The 20940-nt window shown below is 50.5% G+C and overlaps 1 protein-coding gene across 1 annotated transcript in view; it reads left to right on the top strand.

Moving 5' to 3' along the window:
• Positions 1-6723: 6723 nt before the first annotated feature.
• LOC125117757 (dipeptidyl aminopeptidase-like protein 6) overlaps positions 6724-20940 on the top strand; it is a 555755-nt gene continuing 541538 nt past the window's right edge. Inside the window, exon 1 of the mRNA XM_047763847.1 lies at positions 6724-6966. Coding sequence (XP_047619803.1) covers positions 6724-6966 — 243 coding nt within the window. The remainder of the gene's footprint in view (positions 6967-20940) is intronic.

The following is a 20940-nucleotide window of genomic DNA, read 5'->3' as shown; positions in this document are numbered from 1 at the left end:
TCTTTACTTTTATGGGTGCTCTTCCAGGCAATGCCCTACCTCAAAGGACTAGTCTTAATTCTGGCAACATTTGACATGGGTAAGAGAGAGAGGGAAGCGGTTCTTTGAGAGACTTTTGCAAATTTGACCGAGCAGATGTCTGGGAAGCAGGTGGCCCTTCTCCCTCCTGGGCATGCCTCAGGGATGGCTTCTGGGCCTGAATGTCTAAGGTGCTTCATTGTCGCTATTTGTCATCGAGAGGAAGCCCTGTTCTCTCTTCCCTTTCTGTGTCTGGAAGCCAGATGCACGAATGCACTGGGACAGGCAGCGGTTGGACCAGGAGGCCAGTGCCCTGGGCTTAGCTCACCTTCTTGTGCTCTTTCCGGCTGGTGGGTTAAGTCAGCCTCACCCCCAGCCTTCCCTAAATTCTAGTCCGGCTGTTCATTCGAAGACCACACCACATCCCCTTCCATTCTTTCTAACTGAGGTAGTTTCTAATAGAGCCACAGCCTTTTCATTTTCTGTAAGGACTTCCCTGGGCCTGCAGTTGAGTGTAATTTACGTGGAGGGTTAAATGAGTCAGCATTAGCTCTGTTTTCTGCTGTTTAATGAAGATCCTACGTTTGCCTGACCCTGTTTCCATCCATTCTCTCTTTTTTTTTTTTTTTGCCATTTCTTGAGCAGCTCCTGTGGCATATGGAGGTTCCCAGGCTAGGGGTCGAATCGGAGCTGTAGCCGCCGGCCTACCACAGCCACAGCAACGCAGGATCCGAGCTGCGTCTGCGACCCACACCACAGCTCACGGCAACACCGGATCCTTAACCCGCTGAGCAAGGCCAGGGATCGAACCCGAAACCTCATGGTTCCTAGTCGGATTCGTTAACCACTGCGCCACGATGGGAACTCCTGTTTCCATCCATTCTTTTCTTTTCCATTGCTCCATCCCACTGAAAGCCTAAGAATCCCCTTGGGTGACATGATGAAGAAAAAAAGCCCCCCCAGATCCCCAAACAAGTGAGGGTCTGAGCCCTGGACTTCCAGGCCTCTCTCAAGTTCAGGGTTATGGCCAAACCAGACTTGGTCCTTGGACATGCCTGCCATCGGTCACAAGAGAGAGCAGATAAAAGCCTTCTCTTCTTCTGTCACCTCTGTTGGTTAAAAAAGGGAGGTGCTGCATTGCAGAGGCTCGCAAATGTCACTTGAACATGAAAGGGAAGCAGATGCAACTTAATTCACCTGGGGAAACTCGTGGTTTGAAAGGCAAGGCGCTCCGGGGGCACTGCGGAGTGGAAGTCACTCCCCTTGTAATCGAATAACGCATGATGCATGAATGCAGACCTTTCAGGCGACAACGTGGTTGTGCTCAAACCATCAGCAGAGACAGACAGAGCCAACAGACCTCCGAGGTTCAGGCCCTAAACATCTTAGGAGCCGCGGAAAGCATGGGGGAAGTTCTCACTGCATCATCAGAAAATGGGAGCCGTCGGAGGTGGGTCCCTCCTTTGGGCGCAGAGGGATTATTTAGATCATTTCTGAGGCGAGGTTTGTAGTAAAAGATGAACTTTGATAGCTCCTCAGAGAGTAGCAGGGAATTTGTAGAGAATGAAAAATACACAGTCTGCTGATCCCGATCCCGAGCAAGGAGCGATGGAGGAGCAGAGGGACGAAGGGGGGAGAGGAGGCTGACACGTGGGAGGAAAGGGCGAGCGGGTCGCGGTCCAGGGTCCACGGCAGAGGTGACAGATGGGAGGGGATCCGATCCGTTCCCACAGCCCCCCCCCCCCTCCCCGACCCCGGCCAAGAAGGATTCAACTAGGCTTCGTTGAATCAGTGGTGGTTTACTTGCTTGGGGTCAGCTTTGCCAGGTGCACTGACAACCATGAACTTGTGTAGGAGCTGCTGGAGCAGGTCGTCGTATGTATGCGATGAACTTTGTGTAAAAAGCAGGCAAATGCACAACCTCCGTACTAAGATGCTGGGGGAAGGTGCTGCTGGAAATTCACATTTAACTGTATTAACTTTAGAATAAGCCTTTTTTTGTGTGTTAAAATAAGTGTTTTTCTTTAAAATGTATTCATCTTTAAGTATCCGTTTGAAATGCTCCAGGGGAACTCAGCTCATGCTTTAGTTCTGAGTTAAAGCCAGGAATGGCAGTTCCCTTTTTTTTTGTGGTTGAAGTTTCCTATTTGTCAAGTTTGTAAAGAAGTTGGACTATTGGCGTTTCCATGGTGACTCAGCCAGTTAAAAATATGACTTAGTATTCATGAGGTTGTGGGTTCGATCCCTAGCCTCACTCAGTGGGTTAAGGATCTGGTGTGGCCGTGAGCTGTGGTGTAGGTCACAGATGCAGCTCAGATCTGTCTGGTATGGCTGTGGCCGTGGTGTAGGCTGGCAGCTGCAGCTCGGATTCAGCCCCTAGCCTGGGAACTTCCATATACCACTGGTGCAGCCCTAAAGAGAAGAGAGAGAGAGAGAAAAAAAAAAGAAGTTTGCTCCTCGGACCTGTATTGATAGTCATCTTGCAAAGAAATAATTATTTTAAAGAGAGAGCACGCTCTGGATTTATGTAATTTGTACTGTGTTTTCTCAAGCTACTGATATACCTGTTTCCTTTCTCCCTATTTGTATGAGTACAAGGTGGTAATATTTTAAAAAACACTGATGCCCAGCGTTTGGGGGAAGCCCTCTGTCAGAGTATGCTAAGTTGGCCATTTCATTTCTCCAAATAGCAATGTTTGGAAAAGAATAAAACAGGGTGCTGGTCTTTCCAAGAGAAAGAGAAAGTAAACTACTGGATATAATTCTGTCCTAGAAATGGGAAAACCTCTTAGGTAATGCAAATCATGCTTAGGCTGCGGGACTCAGTATACTTGTGGTATTTTTACAATGCTTAGCTTGCATAGAGACCAAAACGTTCCCTTTATTGTCATTTAAAAAAATGACTCTCCGCCAGATTTTGCAGCATCTGCCTTTGACTTGTCATATTTGTTGTGTAAATTGGTTCCAGGGAACATAAACACACACTCACACCTTTATTTACTGAACAGGGAAGAAATAATCCTATGAAACTAGACTAGAAAAAAATGGGTTGGTGAACATGGTTTTAAGCAATCTTGAGGAATTAAAATCTTGATATGAAATAATCCACCAAAGGTTTTCAAAAATGCTTTCCCATACCTAGCCAGTAAGCAGAGTTGGAAATCTTCAATGGAATGCATTCAAGAGAGTCAGGTATTCAAGGTTGAAGGGAAGCAGTGGTGTTGACACGTTTCTCTGCTTACCTGCCCCTGCTCTTCAGAATCCTTTTCCTTATTTAGGGGATGGGGTTCTGAAAAGCTTATCAGAAGCAGGAAGTGAATCAATTATGTACCATAAAGGGCCCCAGTTTGCAGCTCTCTGCAGTGACATGACTTTTCATCCTAAAATATGAGGGTTTCTTCTTTGCAGTTGGGACCGCAGAGTCCTAACAGTATATCCCAAAAGGCACTGTGATTTGTGTAACAATGCTTAAGGCGAATTTGGATGTGCACACATGCTTGCAAACATGCACGCGCAGACTCACACTCAACGTCTAGAACATTCTTTAAAATGAATTGTGCTCAGTGTGCAGGTGGAGGAGCGCTTGGCCCTGGTTCTGGAGGGCATCCGGGAAGCTTTGCGGTGGGCAGATGGTTCCCAGTGATTCGTCTCCCTGCCTTCGTATTCACATTGGCCCCCTTGCGGGGGCGGGGGGCAGGGGCTCTGCTTGTCCTGGACCATCCCCCCTGCCCCCTGCCCTCCATTTATCCTGATTAACTTTCAGATGCTTCTCTTAACACAGATTTGGCACCTCAGCTCTTCCCCCAGTCATTTATGAGTTCAATAGCTTTTTTTTTTCTTTTTCATTTTACACACTATTTTAAATAAAAACTACTGAGGCTGTCGGAATCATTTAGTCAGGATTTTTAACTTCTACCAAATTGTAATTTGAAGATGCACGGGCTCACTTGGGATTAAAATGCTAAGAGCCAGGCACTCGTGTGCCCTTCTTATCTCACTTTCCATCTATTCTGTTCTTGTGGATGGGCACACATTTATGAAGTATTGTGTGTGGTATCGAAACTATTTCCGTATAAATACTGTGTTTTGTATAAACTATCCTGGTACAAGAACTATTTATCATGATTCTTCTTTCAATTTGTGCAAATACATAGTCACCTTTCATACATATGTGTGCACATATATTACAAAAGTCAGACCCTAACAGTGTCTATATTTAGTGAAATGTCAGCTCTAGCTGCTGCAGCGAGGAGCAGCAGGGGCTTGCCTTTTAAGTGGCTTTGGAAAGGCAGCTTCAAGGATCTAAGGCACAGCTGGGCGCAGGAGGAGAGCTAAGAGCAAGATTTCCTATTTATCCAAACGTGATGACTTCTCAAGTTTAGTTTTATGGTTCTAGTAATTGTTGCCTCTGTCTTCAAAGTCAAGGGAAGCGTTGATGCCCTAGGTCTGTGGGTGGGACATCTGTCTGTGCTGTGGTGTTGGTGGTGGGGGAGCCTCCCAGCTGTCTAGATACTGGTTGTATTCGTTTCCATAGTTTCTATAAAGGAAACATTCTTTCGCATGATAAGATTGCACTAATCCTCTTACTGAAGGGAAACCACAGCGGATTTGATTAAACAGAGGATAGGTGTGGTATAAATTTAAATTCGAACCAGACCACCTGCTAGATTGACAGCTTGGGAAGAGGGTGGAAAGGATTGCAATGGGGTCTTCTCCCAATTATTCGCCTGCATCCAGTTTCTCCCCCCAAGTTCGGTTCACAGAGGGAGGAAGCAATTTCAGGACCAGGGACCAGCGAGGGTGGAGGTGTCTGTCTGTCCTCAGTCTGTCTGTCTCTCTCTCTCTCTGGGATTTCTGGGCCTGGACAGGGTGCCAGGAGATGACCTTGGACTCAGATCTAACAAAGGCTGGCAGCCTGCAGTAGGGCCTGCCGAGTGCCCGAGGCCTCGCCTGCTTTTCTGAAATGGCCACGGAAACCAAGGCGGAGCAGAAGCACCGCTGGAAGGTGAAGATGCCCACGCTGAGTGGAAGGGGCAGCGCAGTGTCTGGACGGGTCCAAGCTCTCCACCCGCCACCCTCCCTCCGGAGTGCAGGGTCTTAGTCTTGGCTGAGCTCAGGTTGGGACAGATCCATCCCAACCAGAGGGTAGCAAACAACGGGGAAAGGGCTGCGCAGGGAGGATGGGGGTTCGAGACCAGAAGGACGGGCGCCCAGACCCTCAAGAAAGACGATGGTGCGGACTCCAGCAGGAGAGAGAGGATCCCCGAGGCCAGAGGCCTGGAGGAATGGACCCCGGGAAAGGGAGGGGAGAAAGCAGCCAGTCAGCCTGCGGTCTGGAGTCGGAGCCCAGCGCCGAGGCACAGCCCATGTCTTTCCACACAGGGGCGCTGGAGCACGTTTTAATGCAGCAAGATGAGAATGCGCACGCTGACCCGTGCACCCCATCTGGGGTCGTTTCAACCCTCCCACTGCCCCTCACGGGGGTGGAGGGGGAGGACGGGCTTTGGAAAAGTTGCCAGCATCACGGCTGTCTCCGCCTCCAATAAATGCATTTATTGGAGAAGAAAATGGAGTTCGCGATACACACAAATAAGTGCGAGCGGGAGCGTTTCATGGAGTTGCCCTGAAGGCAGCCACAGGCCTTCCCCGGCTTGCCTTCCGTGACCTTTTCCTTCCCTTTTTGCTGAGATCGGGCGAAGGAAAAGGGATTTTTTGGAGACGGCTCGGCTTGGGAAGGAAGGGGGGGGATCGTCAGAGACCACGTCCCCTGAGCGCCCCCTCTCGCAGCCCCGCAGTTTGATCTCTCCACCCTCCGCCCCGCCCCGTGCGCACCCCTAGGCTCGAGGGGTCTCGACTCGAGCTGTGTCAAGTTAGGCAAGAACAGCTGGGAGGGAAACACGAGGGGGAAGCGCCTGCGAGGGCGCGGGGCTGCAGCTGCCAGCCGGGCGAGCGCGTGGACGCGGAGCGCAGCCCCGCGCGGAGCCGAGGCTGGCGTCAGGAGGTGGGGGGGAGGCCTCCCCCTCCCTCCGTGCCCCCGACGCCCCCTCCCCATCGCCCACCCCTTCTCGGCCTGCGCTCTCTGCGCTCCCGGGGGCCCGGAACCCCGGATCCCCCAGCGCGTCCCCGATCCCAGCCCGCACCCCGACTGCGTGGCCCCGCCGCCTCCTGGCTGCCAGCCCCGGCCACCCGGGCCCCGTTCCGGGCGGGTGGAGGGGCCGCGTGGGGAGAGGGAGGGGGGAGGAGCAGCGGCGCGGGGGGCCCGGGGCGGGGGAGCGCGGAGATTCGCTCCGGATGCTCGCCCGTCTCTAGGTGGTGCCAAATTCCAGGGCCTAGGCATTTTCCCTCCCTTTACGTTGTTTTGGTGGCTGTGTTTGCCCTTCGTTCGGTGGCTGTGATTAGGCCGTGCGTGGCCGTGGCGAGGAGTTGCAAAGCAGAACAGAAAAGAGGGAGCGAACACACCCCCAGACCCGGCCTCGCCGAGCCGCCGGGGGAGGGGGCGGAGGAGGCTGAGCCCGGCCGTCGCCCAGCGGCGACTTGAGAGTGGCGCGCGGGAGGAGCGGCTGCGCTGCCGCGGTCCTTTCTTCTCCCTCTTCTCCGTCTTCGTCCCCGGGTCCCCCCGCCGCGGGTGGGGAGCGGGACCGCGAGAGGGAAAAGCCGAGAGAAAAACGCCCCGGAGAAGGCCGGCGCGAGCGCGCGCGGAGACCGATGGCTTCGCTGTACCAGAGGTTCACCGGGAAGATCAACACCTCGCGGTCCTTCCCGGCGCCCCCGGAGGCGAGTCGCCTCCTGGGCGGCCAGGGGCCCGAGGAAGACGGCGCGGGACCCAAGCCCCTCGGAGCCCAGGCGCCCGCGGCGGGGCCCCGGGAGCGCGGCGGCGGCGGCGGCGGCGGCGCGGGTGGCCGGCCCCGGTTCCAGTACCAGGCGCGGAGCGACTGTGACGACGAGGACGTAAGAGCATCTTGGTGGGTGGGGGGGCGGCGCGGGGCTCGGGCGGCGCGCGGGGAAGACGCGCCGGCGCCGCGTCTGCGGGGGTCTTGGGGCGCCCGCCTCGCTCCCCTCCCCCATGCCTCCCGGGAGCGCCCCACAAATACACTCCTTGCGCGGATGTCGGTCACCGCCGTCCTGGAGCGGGTCCCTGTCTGCAGCGGCGGCGCCCAGGAGTTGGTGGCTTTCAGAGAGCAGCGTTGGTGGAGCTGCGCCGCTGGGATGTGGAACAGGCTGGGGGTTCAGGGATGAGTGGATGTCTGGTGTCTAGTGCATGGTTCCCTGGATCCGAAGGAGAGAATTCCATCTGTCTCTGCTTACAAGTTGGTTTCTCTTTTCTTTCTCCCTTTGCTCTCGCCGCCCTCCCTCCCTCCCTCCCTCCCTCCTTTTCTTCTTCCTCTTTCTCTTCTTCGTCTCTGACTCCTTTATAACTGGAGGAAGAGACGGTCTTAGGCTCTTTTCCTCCCCCTCCCACCTGTCACTGGAATCTGTCTTGTGCCCTCCTGACCTCCCAGGCTGCCCCTTCACACACGTGCCTCCACCCCTCACTTCTCCACCACGTCCCCCTTCCCTCCACTGCCCGTAGGGTGGTGGTGATGGTGGTGGTTTTGCCTTCTGAAAAAAAACAATACAAGCCCCGGCATCCACCCCATCTCCTGTCCCAGGGCCCAGCACAATTTTTGCCGATGCGAGTCGGGCCCTGCCTGTCCGGGATCCTAACCTTGGACTAGCAACAATCTCAGACTGTGTCAGCGGAAAACTTCTCCAGGAGCGCGTTTTCTACTCTTCTTGGGCTGGAAGCCTGGGTTTCAAAGGTTGGATTTGCATATCACCTTAGTAACAGATGACTCAGGCAGGACACCAGCCGGCTGCGATGATGGATGATGGATGAGTCCGGCCACCTTTCTTGATCCCTTCAGCTATAGGAGGGCCAGGGAGAGAGGAAACATGTTTCTGAGACCTCCTCTTGCCAGAAAAAAAAAAGAGAAAAATCCCAGGCAAGCACTCAGACAGGCAGGCAGGGCTGGCTGGGCTGATGCAGCGCCTCGAGATAGCCTGGGTGTGCGGGATTGTAGAGCTGACTGCGTGTGGCCTTGGAAGTTTCCCACCTGGACAGCCCCTGGGCCCAGGTCCTCACACATGCCTCTCAGACAAGCCTCTCTGCCCTGATGTACGCAGGGCGGTTCATGTCCCTGCACCGAGCAGGTCATTCAGCGTACGTCCTGCCTTGGGTCACTGGTTTCTGTTTGGTGTTGTGAATGCGGGATGTGGAGACTGCCATAGAGATGATGAAAGTTTGTGGGACTTGTGGGGTGTGTGTGTGTGTGTGTCACACACACACACACACACACCCGTATCAGATCCTCTCGAGATTTTCTTATTTTGGATTATTTCCAGGCTCCCCGGGTTGCTTAGAGAGCTCTCAGAGAGATGTCCCTGGCTTCCTTGGGTCAGGTCCTGAGCGAAATGCTTGAATTCTCAGGCTCAAGGATCCAGAATCTTTAAGGACGGGTCTCACTGGGGCAGTTGAAAAATTCTCAAGGATGGAACTATTGAGAATCTTGGGGAAGACAACTGAGCTGCAATGCAGGCAGAAGTGAGGCACCTTTTGCCTTAAATCTGACTTAAGACTGTTGGATCCTGTTCCGCTTGGGTGAAGAACGACGAGTGATTTCTTCGTTCCCGGCTCTAGGTGTCGCTAGGAGAAAGGACACCGGAGGCTTTCTGAATTGCGTTTTAGAGGATCTTCACCCATCCCCCCCCCCCCATCTTAGCTTTGAACATATATTCCTTCTTTTCGGGTTGATATATGTCTAGAACTGTTTCTCAGGTCAGCAAAAGGCTAGAACCGAGGAACACATTATGAATTTAACATTTGCAAATGATTTCTGCTGAATGACTTGACAGGGTACATGTAATTTACATTCATTGACTTCTGAGATCAGTGGGGTTTTTTTTTTTCCTGGAAAATACAGAAAAGTGTATATGTGTGTGCATAAATATAAATATAGTGTATTGTATATAGTATCCTTAGAAAATACATACATACATATATGTATATATATACCATGTTTAAAACGTATGATGAAACAATGTGGTATGAATGTCTTGAAAACCTTTATGTGCTTTTCTCAGAAAAATATACAAAATTGGATACAGCGTGTCTAAAAATCTACTAAAAGATAGATGTATGTATTAAACAAATTACTCTTCCTCCAGGAGCAATGGCTGCAATTTGCTTGATGAGAGTTATTACTATCTAAAGAAAGGAGATGGAAACACCGCTTTTCTAGAGTTCCCCTGTGGTGCAGTGGGTTAAGGATCTGCATTGTCACTGCAGCGGCTCCAGTCCCTGCTGTGGCGAGGGTTTGATCCCTGTCCCGGGAACTTCCGCATGTTTTGCCCACAGCCAAAAAAATAACCACTGCTTTTCTGGTATTAGTCCTTGTCACAATTAAAGAATCGTGAGTAATCATTCTGCTACCCAGATTTAAACCTGGAGATATAAACTAGTTAGGGACACATTGCACATTATTCTGTGTATCTTTGGTGTGACCATGTGACATTTCCCTAAACAGTTTGGCTCCCAGTGACACAGGTGGGAGCTATCCAAGGTCCTGAAGCATCCTCCGCATCAGCACACAGGACCTCTTCAGCTCTACGTCTGGAGTCCCAACAATAAGGCTGGTGGTATTATCGTTCTTCTGTAGCTTGTTGGTCAGGGAAGGCTGTTCCATGGAACAGGTGCAGCTCTCCCACCTTGGTTACTGAGATGCTGGTAAGCAGCCTACCTTTAAAATCCAATGAAACGTCTGCCTTCTCTGTCTTCCTCTCTAGAAAGGGGGAAGGAAAATATAGTTCTTGAGCTCTGTACGTGTGTACGCAGCATGCCTGAATGTGACCGAGAGTGGCAGTTCCTCGCAAAATAAAGTTGAAGGTAGTCACCAGGTTTAGAAGAGAGGGGTCACATGCTGAGGTTGTGTGGCAGGTAACTAACTGGCAGTGCAGTGCCTATCTTCACCAACTACACACCGCAGGGACTGCTCCACTGTGCGGCACCACATCAAACCCTCTTTGGAGTGGGTGAGTTTTAAGACGTGACATTCAGCCTTAAAATAGAAATAAAGCCAGATTGCTTTTTTGATCAGCGTTTCCCCATCAATCTTAGATTTATTTAAATATGAAGTCAGTAACATGGGAATCCCCTAGATTTCTTTAAATATAAAGGTGATGATATGGGAACCCCCTCTCAGTAATCAATAGCTGTTTTGATGTAAAACTCATTCTCTGTGTTTAAAAATAAGTTGACTCTTAAAGGAAATGGTGCCGGAAGTGACTTTTACTGGCGTTTAATAACTTCCAATGGGAAATAACTTCAACTAATTTCACGATACCGAACCCTGTCATGTCCCTGCTCGAGCATTTCCTTTGGGTTTCATAAAGGCTCTGGATGTCTTGGAGCCCTGTCCAGGCAGTAGTCCTCTTGGAGCCGTGTCAGCATGTTCCTGTATTCTTCATTTTTGGTGACACGTGATTTCCTAACAATACAAATGTGATGACAGTAGGATTTCAAAACAGCAAATTGGCCAAAACAGAGATGGAGCAAAAAAAATCACTGCTCATGATGTCTATCAGCTTATGATGTATTTCATCTTCGCAGATGTCTGCGGCAACCAGCCCTTCGTCTCACTCTCCACGCTGATTTTTCACTGGTATGATGTCAACAACCCCTTAGTTTCTCCTTGGGGTTCATCAGTGTTAATTTCTTTAGGTAGCATAGTTCCACAGAAATCCTTATATACCGGTTACTTTCTTTTGCTCCAATTTTAAATGCTTCTTTCAATATTTAATTACACATTATCTTGAGAAAAAGGCTCAAACGTTCACCCATCGGCACGATCCCATTGGTTGCATGACTCACGTGCCAGTGCTGAGTATAACTCACCTACAGAACAGCGATCGGATCTTGCAGGGTCATTTGGAGCTTTCAGCGTCTGCATCAAGTCGTCTACAACGGATTCCATCAACGTGTGGCAAAGATCCTCTTGCCCTTGTTTAGCTGGGTGGCAGACTTCCCCGTGATTGTCTTCCCTGCAGGAACTGCCCACGAATGTCATCAGTGTCCCCTTAATGGCGTTGTTTTAATGGCCTGAGTGATCTTTAATCTTCATTGTCATCACTTTTGCTCTTGAGGACACCCCCCCTGCCCTTCAACCTTTTTTCTTGGGCTCTTTCGTAATGTTGCATGAATTCCTGTCCTCTCTCTCTCTCTGACCTCGGCCTTGGCAACTCTTTGGTCCATCATTTTTCCCTCCTCCCTTTAGGGGAGGAGATTGGAGAACCTACACTCCCAGGTTTGGGTCAGGACTTTTCCATGCTTTCCCTTCCATGCTTTCTTCTTACGATGCATTAGATGCTGGATGAATGAGGATGAAGACAAAGGGAGCGGAGTATATTTTGCAGCTTCGGTATGCACAGATGGCAAAATTATTACTAATTTTATTACTCAAATTATTACTCTGATGGACCTCTCCTAGGATTTCTTCGGAAGGTCATCTGCTTCTCTGTTTCCCAGACTTGCGGAAGTGTGGAATTGCAAGAACTGTGGCAGTCACCACTTGATCTCTCTTACCAGCCTTCCCTCCACATGCCAAGCAGCTGCCCTAGATGGTTGCTGTGGTAGTGCCAAGATAATCCATGGGGACTATATCCCTAACACTGTCACTCCCCTTCTCTCATTCCAAATAACTTTCTGCCTCATCTCCTTATTTCTGCGTCTCATACAGCTGTCTCTTCTACCCTTGAGCGTGGCCTGCAATATACATAAGGATGCACAGTTACCTTTGCTCAGTATCTTGATGTCCTCCTTGTGCCATGAAGTATTTCCCTAGATAAGCGTTGAGGTACCCTGGTGGGTTTCATGCCCTAACACACTGTATCCTGGTTCCCTGCTGGATCCCATCGTTGTCTTCCTGAAAAAGTTTATTTTCTTCGCTTCAGAACGTAGGTTAAACTCATGAGAAGTGTTTCCTGCCTAAAACAGCCACTCTTGGGATGTTTTGGGAAAGAATCTATAGCACAGTGATACCGATCTTTGCTGACTGTCTCAGGCCAGAGCCTGGAGTCATAATTGGGACGTTGTCTATGTCACAAGGAAATAAGACTGGTGACGTCAGGATTGAGTCCTAGCTGACTGATGGACGAAGCCCAACATAGCATCAAAAGTGCATTGCCTCTGCATTGCACCTTGTATTTTTTAAAAAACACCACTGCGTGCATCTCATTTCACCTTCATCCTTCCCTCGGCTGGGAGGAGAACCATAACAAAGAGCTCATCTGTTGCTGGAAGAATGAAGAAGGCTCAGCCTGACTTTTTTCCTTTGGATGAGGCAGTTGTCGACTAGGAATTATAGCAAACACATGTCAACGTGTTAACAAGCCTTTGCTCTCTGGAGTCAGCCCAAAAAGTGTGTTTGCTGAAAGCCAAATTTGTGTATGAAAAATGAGCATTCTGCCTTCTCAGTCGATTTGAGTTCTGTGTAGCAGTAAGACATTTGGAAGTGGGCATGGCAGCCTCCTTTTTGCTTTCCTTTTATTCCTGCCAGTGCACACTTTTAAATAATTTACTTGTGTATGTTACTTGTAGATTTAGGGAGGTCTGAAGCCTTAGAATAACATAACATCCATTTATATTTTGACAATGGACTCAAATCCCTTTCCCTCATCAGATTAATATCCTAGCATCATTGCGTAGACAGGAATTTCTCCAGATGTTGGCTTTGGACATTTTTTTTCTGGGTCAAATAGAGCTTTTTATTTCATACCCCAAGCCTTTTCTCCTTTAGAGGCAGAATGATTAATGAGCTTAATTTTTGCAAGCAACTGGCAGGAGTTGCTGAGTAAGATGTACATGCTGATTGCATATAACCCTGTTCCTTTTAATTACTCTGATGATAACAATGCATTTATCAAGTGCATACGGAATGCTTCTTCGCCGTGTGCAATATTGATCCCTGTCATAGGACGTTGCCTGTAAAGATAATCTGTACAGGAATTCTTTTCAAATTAAATTCTGCCTAATTTAGTGTTAAGGGCACTGAGTGCCCATGTGCCGTCTGATGATTTGCTTCCATTTTAAGCACATTGCTTTGGTTTTATGTACATGTAAAAAAAAAAAAAAAAGCACTCAGCCTTTCTGGTTAATGACTTTGGGGAACATATTCTCTCTAGAGTGATCTAGTATCGTGAGATTATCTGAAATCGAACGTTTAAACATTTGAGAACGTCTCATTTTACACACGAGAAGACGACGCGTAATTGTGTGAATAAGATTGTGCGAATCACGTGTGTTCTCTGGACCTCAGCGCAGCTCAGCCTCCCCTCTGTCCTGTCTCCTTTTCAGTCTACTCTGTGGCTCCATAATTGAGTGGGGGAATTCGCGTAATTATATCACTGCATTTTAAAAGTCTGAACATTATGAAATCTAACAGCCTAAATGATTTCGGTTCTAAATGGGTATGCTAATTGCTAGAGAGAAAAACAAACAGTTTGGCCCCAGTAGTATACACGTTTTCCCTGCATGGGTTTCCCCAGTAGTTTTACTGTTTTCTCCATATATGTCTTCTTTTTCTTCTTCCTCTCTCTTTTTTAAGGCTGCACTGGGCCATATGAAAGTTCCCGGGCTCAGGGTCACATTGGAGCTGCAGCTACAGGCCTATGCCCCAGCCATGGCAACACCAGATCTGAGCTGCATCTGTGACCTACACCACAGCGCAGCTCATGGCAACGCCAGATCCATGGTGGGGATTCCCTTCATATATTTCCTTCTGTTTCCCAACACCTCCCAGATTCATTTGAAGCACAAGAAATGTTCAGCTTTCGCCCATGATCAAGGAACATATATAGGGAATTTCGCACGAAGCCTAGAAGCCAGTAAGGCCCCCAAGATCTAGAGAGAAGCCGTTTAGGTGGCGAGCGCCCTGCTTCCCAGGTCGGAGCATCTCGGTTGGCAGCAGCAGGTCCCAGGGACGGATGCTCTGGGCAAAGGCCTGGCGGGGATGGAGCTCTTGGAGGGATGCAGGAAAGGGAGAGGCTAGGCGCTGCATATGGAGCAGTTCTCATATCAGAAAAGACAAGCCGACCTTCACTTAAACCTGCGGCGTGCAGAGAAACAGCTTGAAGGCATTTAGAATGCGCTAAAATCATCCGAGTGCGAGTGAAAAACACACACACAGTTTTTATTTTCTTATTAAAATATAGTTGAGGGGAGTTCCCGTCGTGGCGCAGTGGTTCACGAATCCGACTAGGAACCATGAGGTTGCGGGTTCGGTCCCTGCCCTTGCTCAGTGGGTGAAGGATCCGGCGTTGCCGTGAGCTGGGGTGTAGGTTGCAGACGCGGCTCGGATCCCGCGTTGCTGTGGCTCTGGCGTAGGCCGGTGGCTACAGCTCCGATTCAACCCCTAGCCTGGGAACCTCCACATGCCGCGGGAGCGGCCCAAGAAATAGCAACAACAACAACAACACAAAAGACAAAAGACAAAAAGACAAAAAAAAAGATAAATAAAATAAAATAAAAAGATAGTTGATTTACAATGCTGGGTCACTTTCTGCTGTATGCCAAAGTGACCCAGTCATGCATATACACATTCTTTTTCTCATATTATCTCCCATCATGGTCTATCCCAGGAGACTGGACAGAGTTCCCTGTGCTGCACAGCAGGACCTCATTGCTTCTCCATTCTCAATGGAATAGTTGGCGTCTGCTAACCCCAGGCTCCCCGTCCCTCCCCCTTGCCAACCACAAGTCTCTTCTCCTTGTCTGGGAGTCTGATTCTGTTCTGTAGACAGGTTCATTTCACACACTTTTTTTTTTTTTGTCATTTTAGGGCTACACCCACGGCATATGGAGGTTGCCAGGCTAGGGGTCAAATTGAAGCTGTAGCTGCCGGCCTACGCCAGAGCCACAGCCACGCCAGAACTGAGCCATGTCTGCAACCAATACCACAGCTCACGGCAACGCCAGATCCTTAACCCACTGAGCAAGACCAGGGATCGAACCTGCAACCTTATGGTTCCTAGTCGGATTCGTTAGCTACTGTGCCACAACGGGAACTCCCACACACGGTTTTTAATTCTCAGTGAACTTAAGGATCTTCCTTAAGTCACAGTCACTGTAAAAAACAATTTTTAACTTTCTGTAGTGTTTGGATTTCATGTGCTATCAGCTTTTACCTTAGATAATTTGGGGTCAATTTTAACATGCTTCTGTTAAAAAGAAGTGGAATAGGTGACATCAGCATCGTCCCCAGCTGGGACTTGAGAAGCCCAATGGGGTCTTTTCATCTCCTATTGTTTACTGTTTAGGAAGATTTATTTTAAAGACAGAACTACTGGGACTTCTCGTTGTGACTCAGTGGGTTAAGAGCCCAACTAGTGTCCATGAAGATGTGGGTTCGATCCCTGGCCTTGCTCCGTGGGTTAAGGATCCAGCATTATCATAAGCTGTGGTGTAAGTCACAGATGCGGTTCAGGTCCAGCATTGCTGTGGCTGTGGTGTAGGCTGGCAGCTGCAGCACCGATTCAGCCCCTAGCCTGGGAACTTCCACGTGCTATAAAAAGAAAAATTGTTTTAAAAAGATAGAAGTATTGGAATTAAGAGAGCCCCTTCATATAGCAATGGGCTCTTTGCTATATGATCTGTGATGTATTTATGTGATTGTATGTATTTATCGTATTTGATGTGTACCTAATATATTTTAAGGTGACATCAGCCAGAAAGGCAGCAGGAATGGAACAAGGGAACACTGAAAGAACTAGAAATAACGGAAGCTGGAAGGGAAGGAAGGACAAGGCAGAAACCAGAGGTGGAGAAATGCAGGAATCAGGGCTCCAGTCTCCTTCACTATTTTCTCTAAAACACTCGCACTATTAAGCTGTACGCAGACCCTGCCCGTGACTCATGCACAATGTCCTCCAATAATTAAAAAATTGAAAACAAAAAGGAGAACCCTCTTTAAAAGTCCTAGGAGGGGGAGTTCCCGTCATGGCGCAGTGGTTAACGAATCCGACTAGGAACCATGAGGTTGCGGGTTCGGTCGCTGGCCTTGCTCAGTGGGTTAAGGATCCGGCGTTGCCGTGAGCTGTGGTGTAGGTTGCAGACACGGCTCGGATCCTGCATTGCTGTGGCTGTGGTGTAGGCCGGTGGCTACAGCTCCGATTCGACCCCTAGCCTGGGAGCCTCCATATGCCGCGAGAGTGGCCCAAGAAATGGCAAAGACCAAAAAAAAAAAAAAAAGTCCTAAGAGATGATATTGGGACAGCATCACCTGGCCTGAGCCCATGGGCGTGGGGGCTAAACGTTACTGTGGGGGCGTCCCGTGCACAGTGTCTGGACCCCAATGACATCATCTGTGGGCAGAACCAGCACTTCCTCACCTTCTTCTACGGGAAGTTGCCTTCCACCTTCCTGCATCTCACGCCAGACTTCTTAGTTCTCAAAAGGACGGAAGTGGAAATCCCTGTGGGAGTCAGCAGGTGCTCAGTGCAGGAGTCTTCTCCATCCTGTCGTTCCCTGTCTTTAGGGGGCATGTTTGCCGGGTGACGAGGAGGAATAAGAAGGGACCTGTTTCCTGAAACACAAGTGTGTGCGTTCGTGGCAGGGGTCAGGTGGGGAGGGAGGAGCTGGACAATCGGAGGGGACAGGTGGGTTTCCAGATAGAGAGGATGAAAGCAAACGTTGTAGCCGTCAGGGTCTCGCGGAGGGTCAGCCTTAGAAACCAGCTTTCCGGGCCTTTGGCTGGAGAGCTTTCAAGTCAGAAAGGGGGTCAGAGGTTCACTCCCGGAGGCCTTGACTTTCCCCGCGAGGAGCAGCGTCTCCGGCCCTGCGTCTGTGTCCTTGGTGGGTGCTCTGCTCTTCCGTGTTAAGTGGACCCTGGACTCCGTTTTACACAGACCTGCATTTAGGGTGTAGACACAGGCCTGCTTCTCAGGAACAGAGAGCGTTGTCGGTACTCTTTCTCCCCAGTCCGGGTCCTGGCCAGGGCCCGGTAATCTGCATTTTTGCACGTGCAACAGTGTCACGAGCGTCTTTTCCTCCTCCCCAGGTTTTTCGTTCCTCCGAATGGATGGAAAATTCAGCTCCTAAAGGCCTGCTTCTCTGTCGGAGGGAGAGGGGGTGCCATAAAAGAGGGGGCACCGTTTCTATAGCAACAGCGGCTGCCTGTGATGGGCAGGGCTGTCTGGTTTCCTTGTCGGGCACTGGCCTCCGAGAACGGCCATCCCTGATACGCTTCCTCGCCGCTGTCCTGAGGCTCCGCTGAGATCCTATCAGCCAGTGGCTTTTGTTTCCACAGGTACGAGGAGCGCACCTGAGCGGAATCCTGATGTTCGGTGATCTTTCATCCTGCTGCCTCTGCTCCAGCGGGTCCTTTTTTTTCATCACAGCCGTAGGAAGAGCACAGTCTTATTCTTTAGGCTTTTACTGCTCCTGGGCTTCATCACTGTGTCTCTGAAGCAGGGCAGGGCTCGAGGGGTCATTTCTGGCCCCCCGTGTCTACCACCCCCGCTTCCAGACACCTGACAATCCTCTTCCTCCGTTCAGAGACTTCCAGAAGTTTTCCCACCATTGCCCAAGCGGTGCTGCCTCTTGTCCCCAGCCGGTGCATCCTGATGCCAGGTCAGCCCACTGCCGTCTCTTCTGACCTCACTGCTGACAGCGGCTCTTGAGGGTCAGAGCTGCCCTCACTTCTCCGGGCTGGGAACCATGCAGGGGCTGCCCAGTTCCCCAGTTCAAGCCAAGGTTCCTGTAACGACCGGAAAGCCCTGCGTGAGCGGCCTTCACCTTGGCTGTGCCGTCTGCCTGACCACCCTTCCTTCCTGCCCCCCAGGTCGCTGCTTCAGCATCGCTCTCTCAAGGGTCCACACCGCCCGCCTTGCTGATAGGCAGCCTCCCCCCATTCCTGATGTGCCCCACCCGAGCTCCCCTCTCCCCAGAGCGTTTCTCACCGTCCAGTATGTTACGTCATTTTCTTCTTACACCTGTTTTATTTTTGTCACCGCTGCTTGGGTATCAGCCAGCTAGTCTCAGGATCTCCGGCTGATTCGTTTCCCGATGTCTCCTGGTGCCTCGTACGGTGCCCGGTACAAAGCGCTCAGGAGGGGTCTTTGTTAAAGGGGTGGATGAGGACGGATCACCTCCTGGAATGGAATCTCTGCTCGCTTCTGCTGGACCGATCACAGGGCCCTTACCCCACTTCTCCCGCTTTCTTTTGAAGTTGAAAGAATTCGGAAACTGGAACGCTGAGCCTCCTGCATGGCTGCTTTACAGGTGTCTGCAAATGGATCCTCTTCCTTGCGGGAGCTCATGGATCAGGCTCTTCCTTCAGACAGTAGTCAAGACAAAATAGTTGCCAGGGAGGCAGTAGAATTTACTTTTGTGGGACCTGCTTGAGGTGCATAATAGTTAGCATTTGTAATGTGTTGTCTGAGTTTAAAAATCCGTATGAATTAGGAGTTCCCGTCGTGGCGCAGTGGTGAACGAATCCGACCAGGAACCATGAGGTTGCGGGTTCGATCCCTGGCCTTGCTCAGTGGGTTAAGAATCTGGCGTTGCCGTGAGCTGTGGTGTAGGTCGCAGACACGGCTCGGATCCCATGTCGCTGTGGTTGTGGTGTAGGCCTGTGGCTACAGCTCCGATTAGACCCCTAGCCTGGGAACCTGCATGTGCCGTGAGTGTGGCCCTAGAAAAGATAAAAAGACCAAGAAAAAAAAAATCAGTATGGATTAAATTTTCTATGTCTGTTTCTGTTGACCCTGTGTGTGTGTGTGTGTGTGTGTTTATCAGAGAAAGTCATCCCGTTAGGGATAATGCAAATCTTTGAGAAGAAAAGATTCTTATAAATAGAGCAGTAGCAATAAGTTGGTTTGATTAGAAATTTTCATTTTACCTAATTTTTAAGTTAAGAGGAGGAAAAAGATCACATCGTCTTTTTCCCACGATACCTGTGCTCCTCTCTTCCTCTGGCAGGTAGAAAGTCAAATCAGAGTGTTTTTCAACCTGGACATCTTTAGAGGGAAACTGAAGTTCCCAGACCAAAATGCACAGATTTGGGCAGAAACAAAATGTTCCTGGATTCTGTAATTTATTTGAAACTGCCTGAGGCTCTGTGGCTACCTGCGGCAGTCGTTTTTATGATAATAAAGTCAGAGCTGTCTGCACTTGGGATGGAATTAGAACAGGGAGCTGGAACCTTTAGGTCCGACCCTGACATGCCTTTCTCTGTCCGTCTACACCCTAGCCTGGCAGGGCTGCCCTCCAGAACCTGTCTCACGTCTGCAGTGAAACCTTTTTTTTTTTTTGGCTTTTTAGGCCACACCTGTGGCCTATACAAGTTCCCAGGCTAGGGGTCGAATCGGAGCTGTAGCTGCCAGCCCACATCACAGCCACAGCCATGCCAGATTCGAGCTGAGTCTGTGACCTACAGCACAGCTCACAGCAACGCCAGATCCTTAACCCACTGAGCGGGCCCAGGGATGGAACCCGTGTCCTCATGGTTCTTAACCCACTCAGCCACAATGGGAACTCCTGCAGCGAGCCTTGGATTCAAGACTCCTTGAAGCAATTATGCGAAATAAAGATTTGCAGTTTCGTTTTCTGTGGCCAGACGGGGTGGGGTCGCGGATAGATGCTGTGTGTTCTCTTATGCCCTGACCCAACAAGGCTGAGCTGTTTCACCACTTTGTGGGTGGAAGGGGAGAGCCGTCACACCAGACCCTCCATTGGAGTAGGTCTGTGTCACAGGCAGTGATCTGAACGGGTCATCAGGGACCTGCAGGCAAGCTCATCTTTCATCTAAAGACACACTAATAAGCATGTGCAGTTCCTTATTTGTCAGCCCGGGCAGAGTGCAGGCAATTAGATAAAGATAATGCAGCAGATAATAAGGAGGTGCATAGCGCTGGACTTTGGCTCTCTGACCACCGGATTTAAAGTAGCCAGAGTGCCTCAGAACACTTAAGGCCAAAATCTGCCGCCCAGATCTCCCCAAAGTATGATTTCTGCGGTAATGACGTGCAGAATAGGAAAGTGGGTTAATGTGCCAGACTTGCAAAGATGGACACCCTAGTTCAAGTCTAGAGAGAGAGGGGTGGATGGTGCACTTGAGAAGCCACCTCACACCCCTCCCCCTGTCTGGCTCTCTGCACCTGAGAGGCCCAGGGAGCCCTGGACTCTGCAGAGCCACCGGCAGAATGGCCCTGGCGGGGGATCCACCCCCGGGGCCTGCCGTCCCCCCTCGCTGGCTCTGAGCCTCAGGTGCGCAATTGCAGGTGCTCAGGGATGACCCCAGAGCCACCACATCAGCCTTGACTGTGGGAGCACGGTCATCCAGTGGTCCAGGACACACAGTTGTCCCAAGGAGGAGGAAGGAGGCCATGGGGTGTGTGGGCGGGGGTCGGGGGAGGGCGCCTCGGGGAGGACAACAGCCTGGCATGCAGACTCGGGGTTCTGGGAGCCCGGGCAGGGGATGGGATCCAGCCCAGGAAGGTCAGATGTCTCGGGGGCTGGGGGGGAAGCATCCTATGAGCTCTGTGTCCACCTTGACTGACCCATAGAAGCCAGACCCCAGGCCTCGTTTGAATTTGTTGTGATTTTTCAGGCTGCTTCCTGAGTGCTGAGTTCCTGATTGGAGCCTCCAGAGCTTGAGCCTCTCTTTAAAGCAATTACCCCTTTATTTTTTTCTGGCTGTATCCATGGAAGGTTCTAGTCCAGGGATCCAACCTGTGCCACAGCAGTGACACCACCAGAACCCTAACCTGCTGAGCCACCAAGGACCTCCAGCCATTGTGCTTTGAGAATATTTGACTTGGAGTTCCTGCTGTGGCATAGTGGGTGAAGAACCTAACTGCAGCTGCTCAGGTCGCTGTGGAGGTGTGGGTTCG

Source organism: Phacochoerus africanus, chromosome 16 (assembly GCF_016906955.1).
Source record: "Phacochoerus africanus isolate WHEZ1 chromosome 16, ROS_Pafr_v1, whole genome shotgun sequence".
In the NCBI taxonomy this organism is placed as follows: Eukaryota; Metazoa; Chordata; class Mammalia; order Artiodactyla; family Suidae; genus Phacochoerus; species Phacochoerus africanus.
The sequence above is the reverse complement of the archived record's forward strand: the minus strand, read 5'-3'. Positions and strand labels throughout refer to the sequence as shown.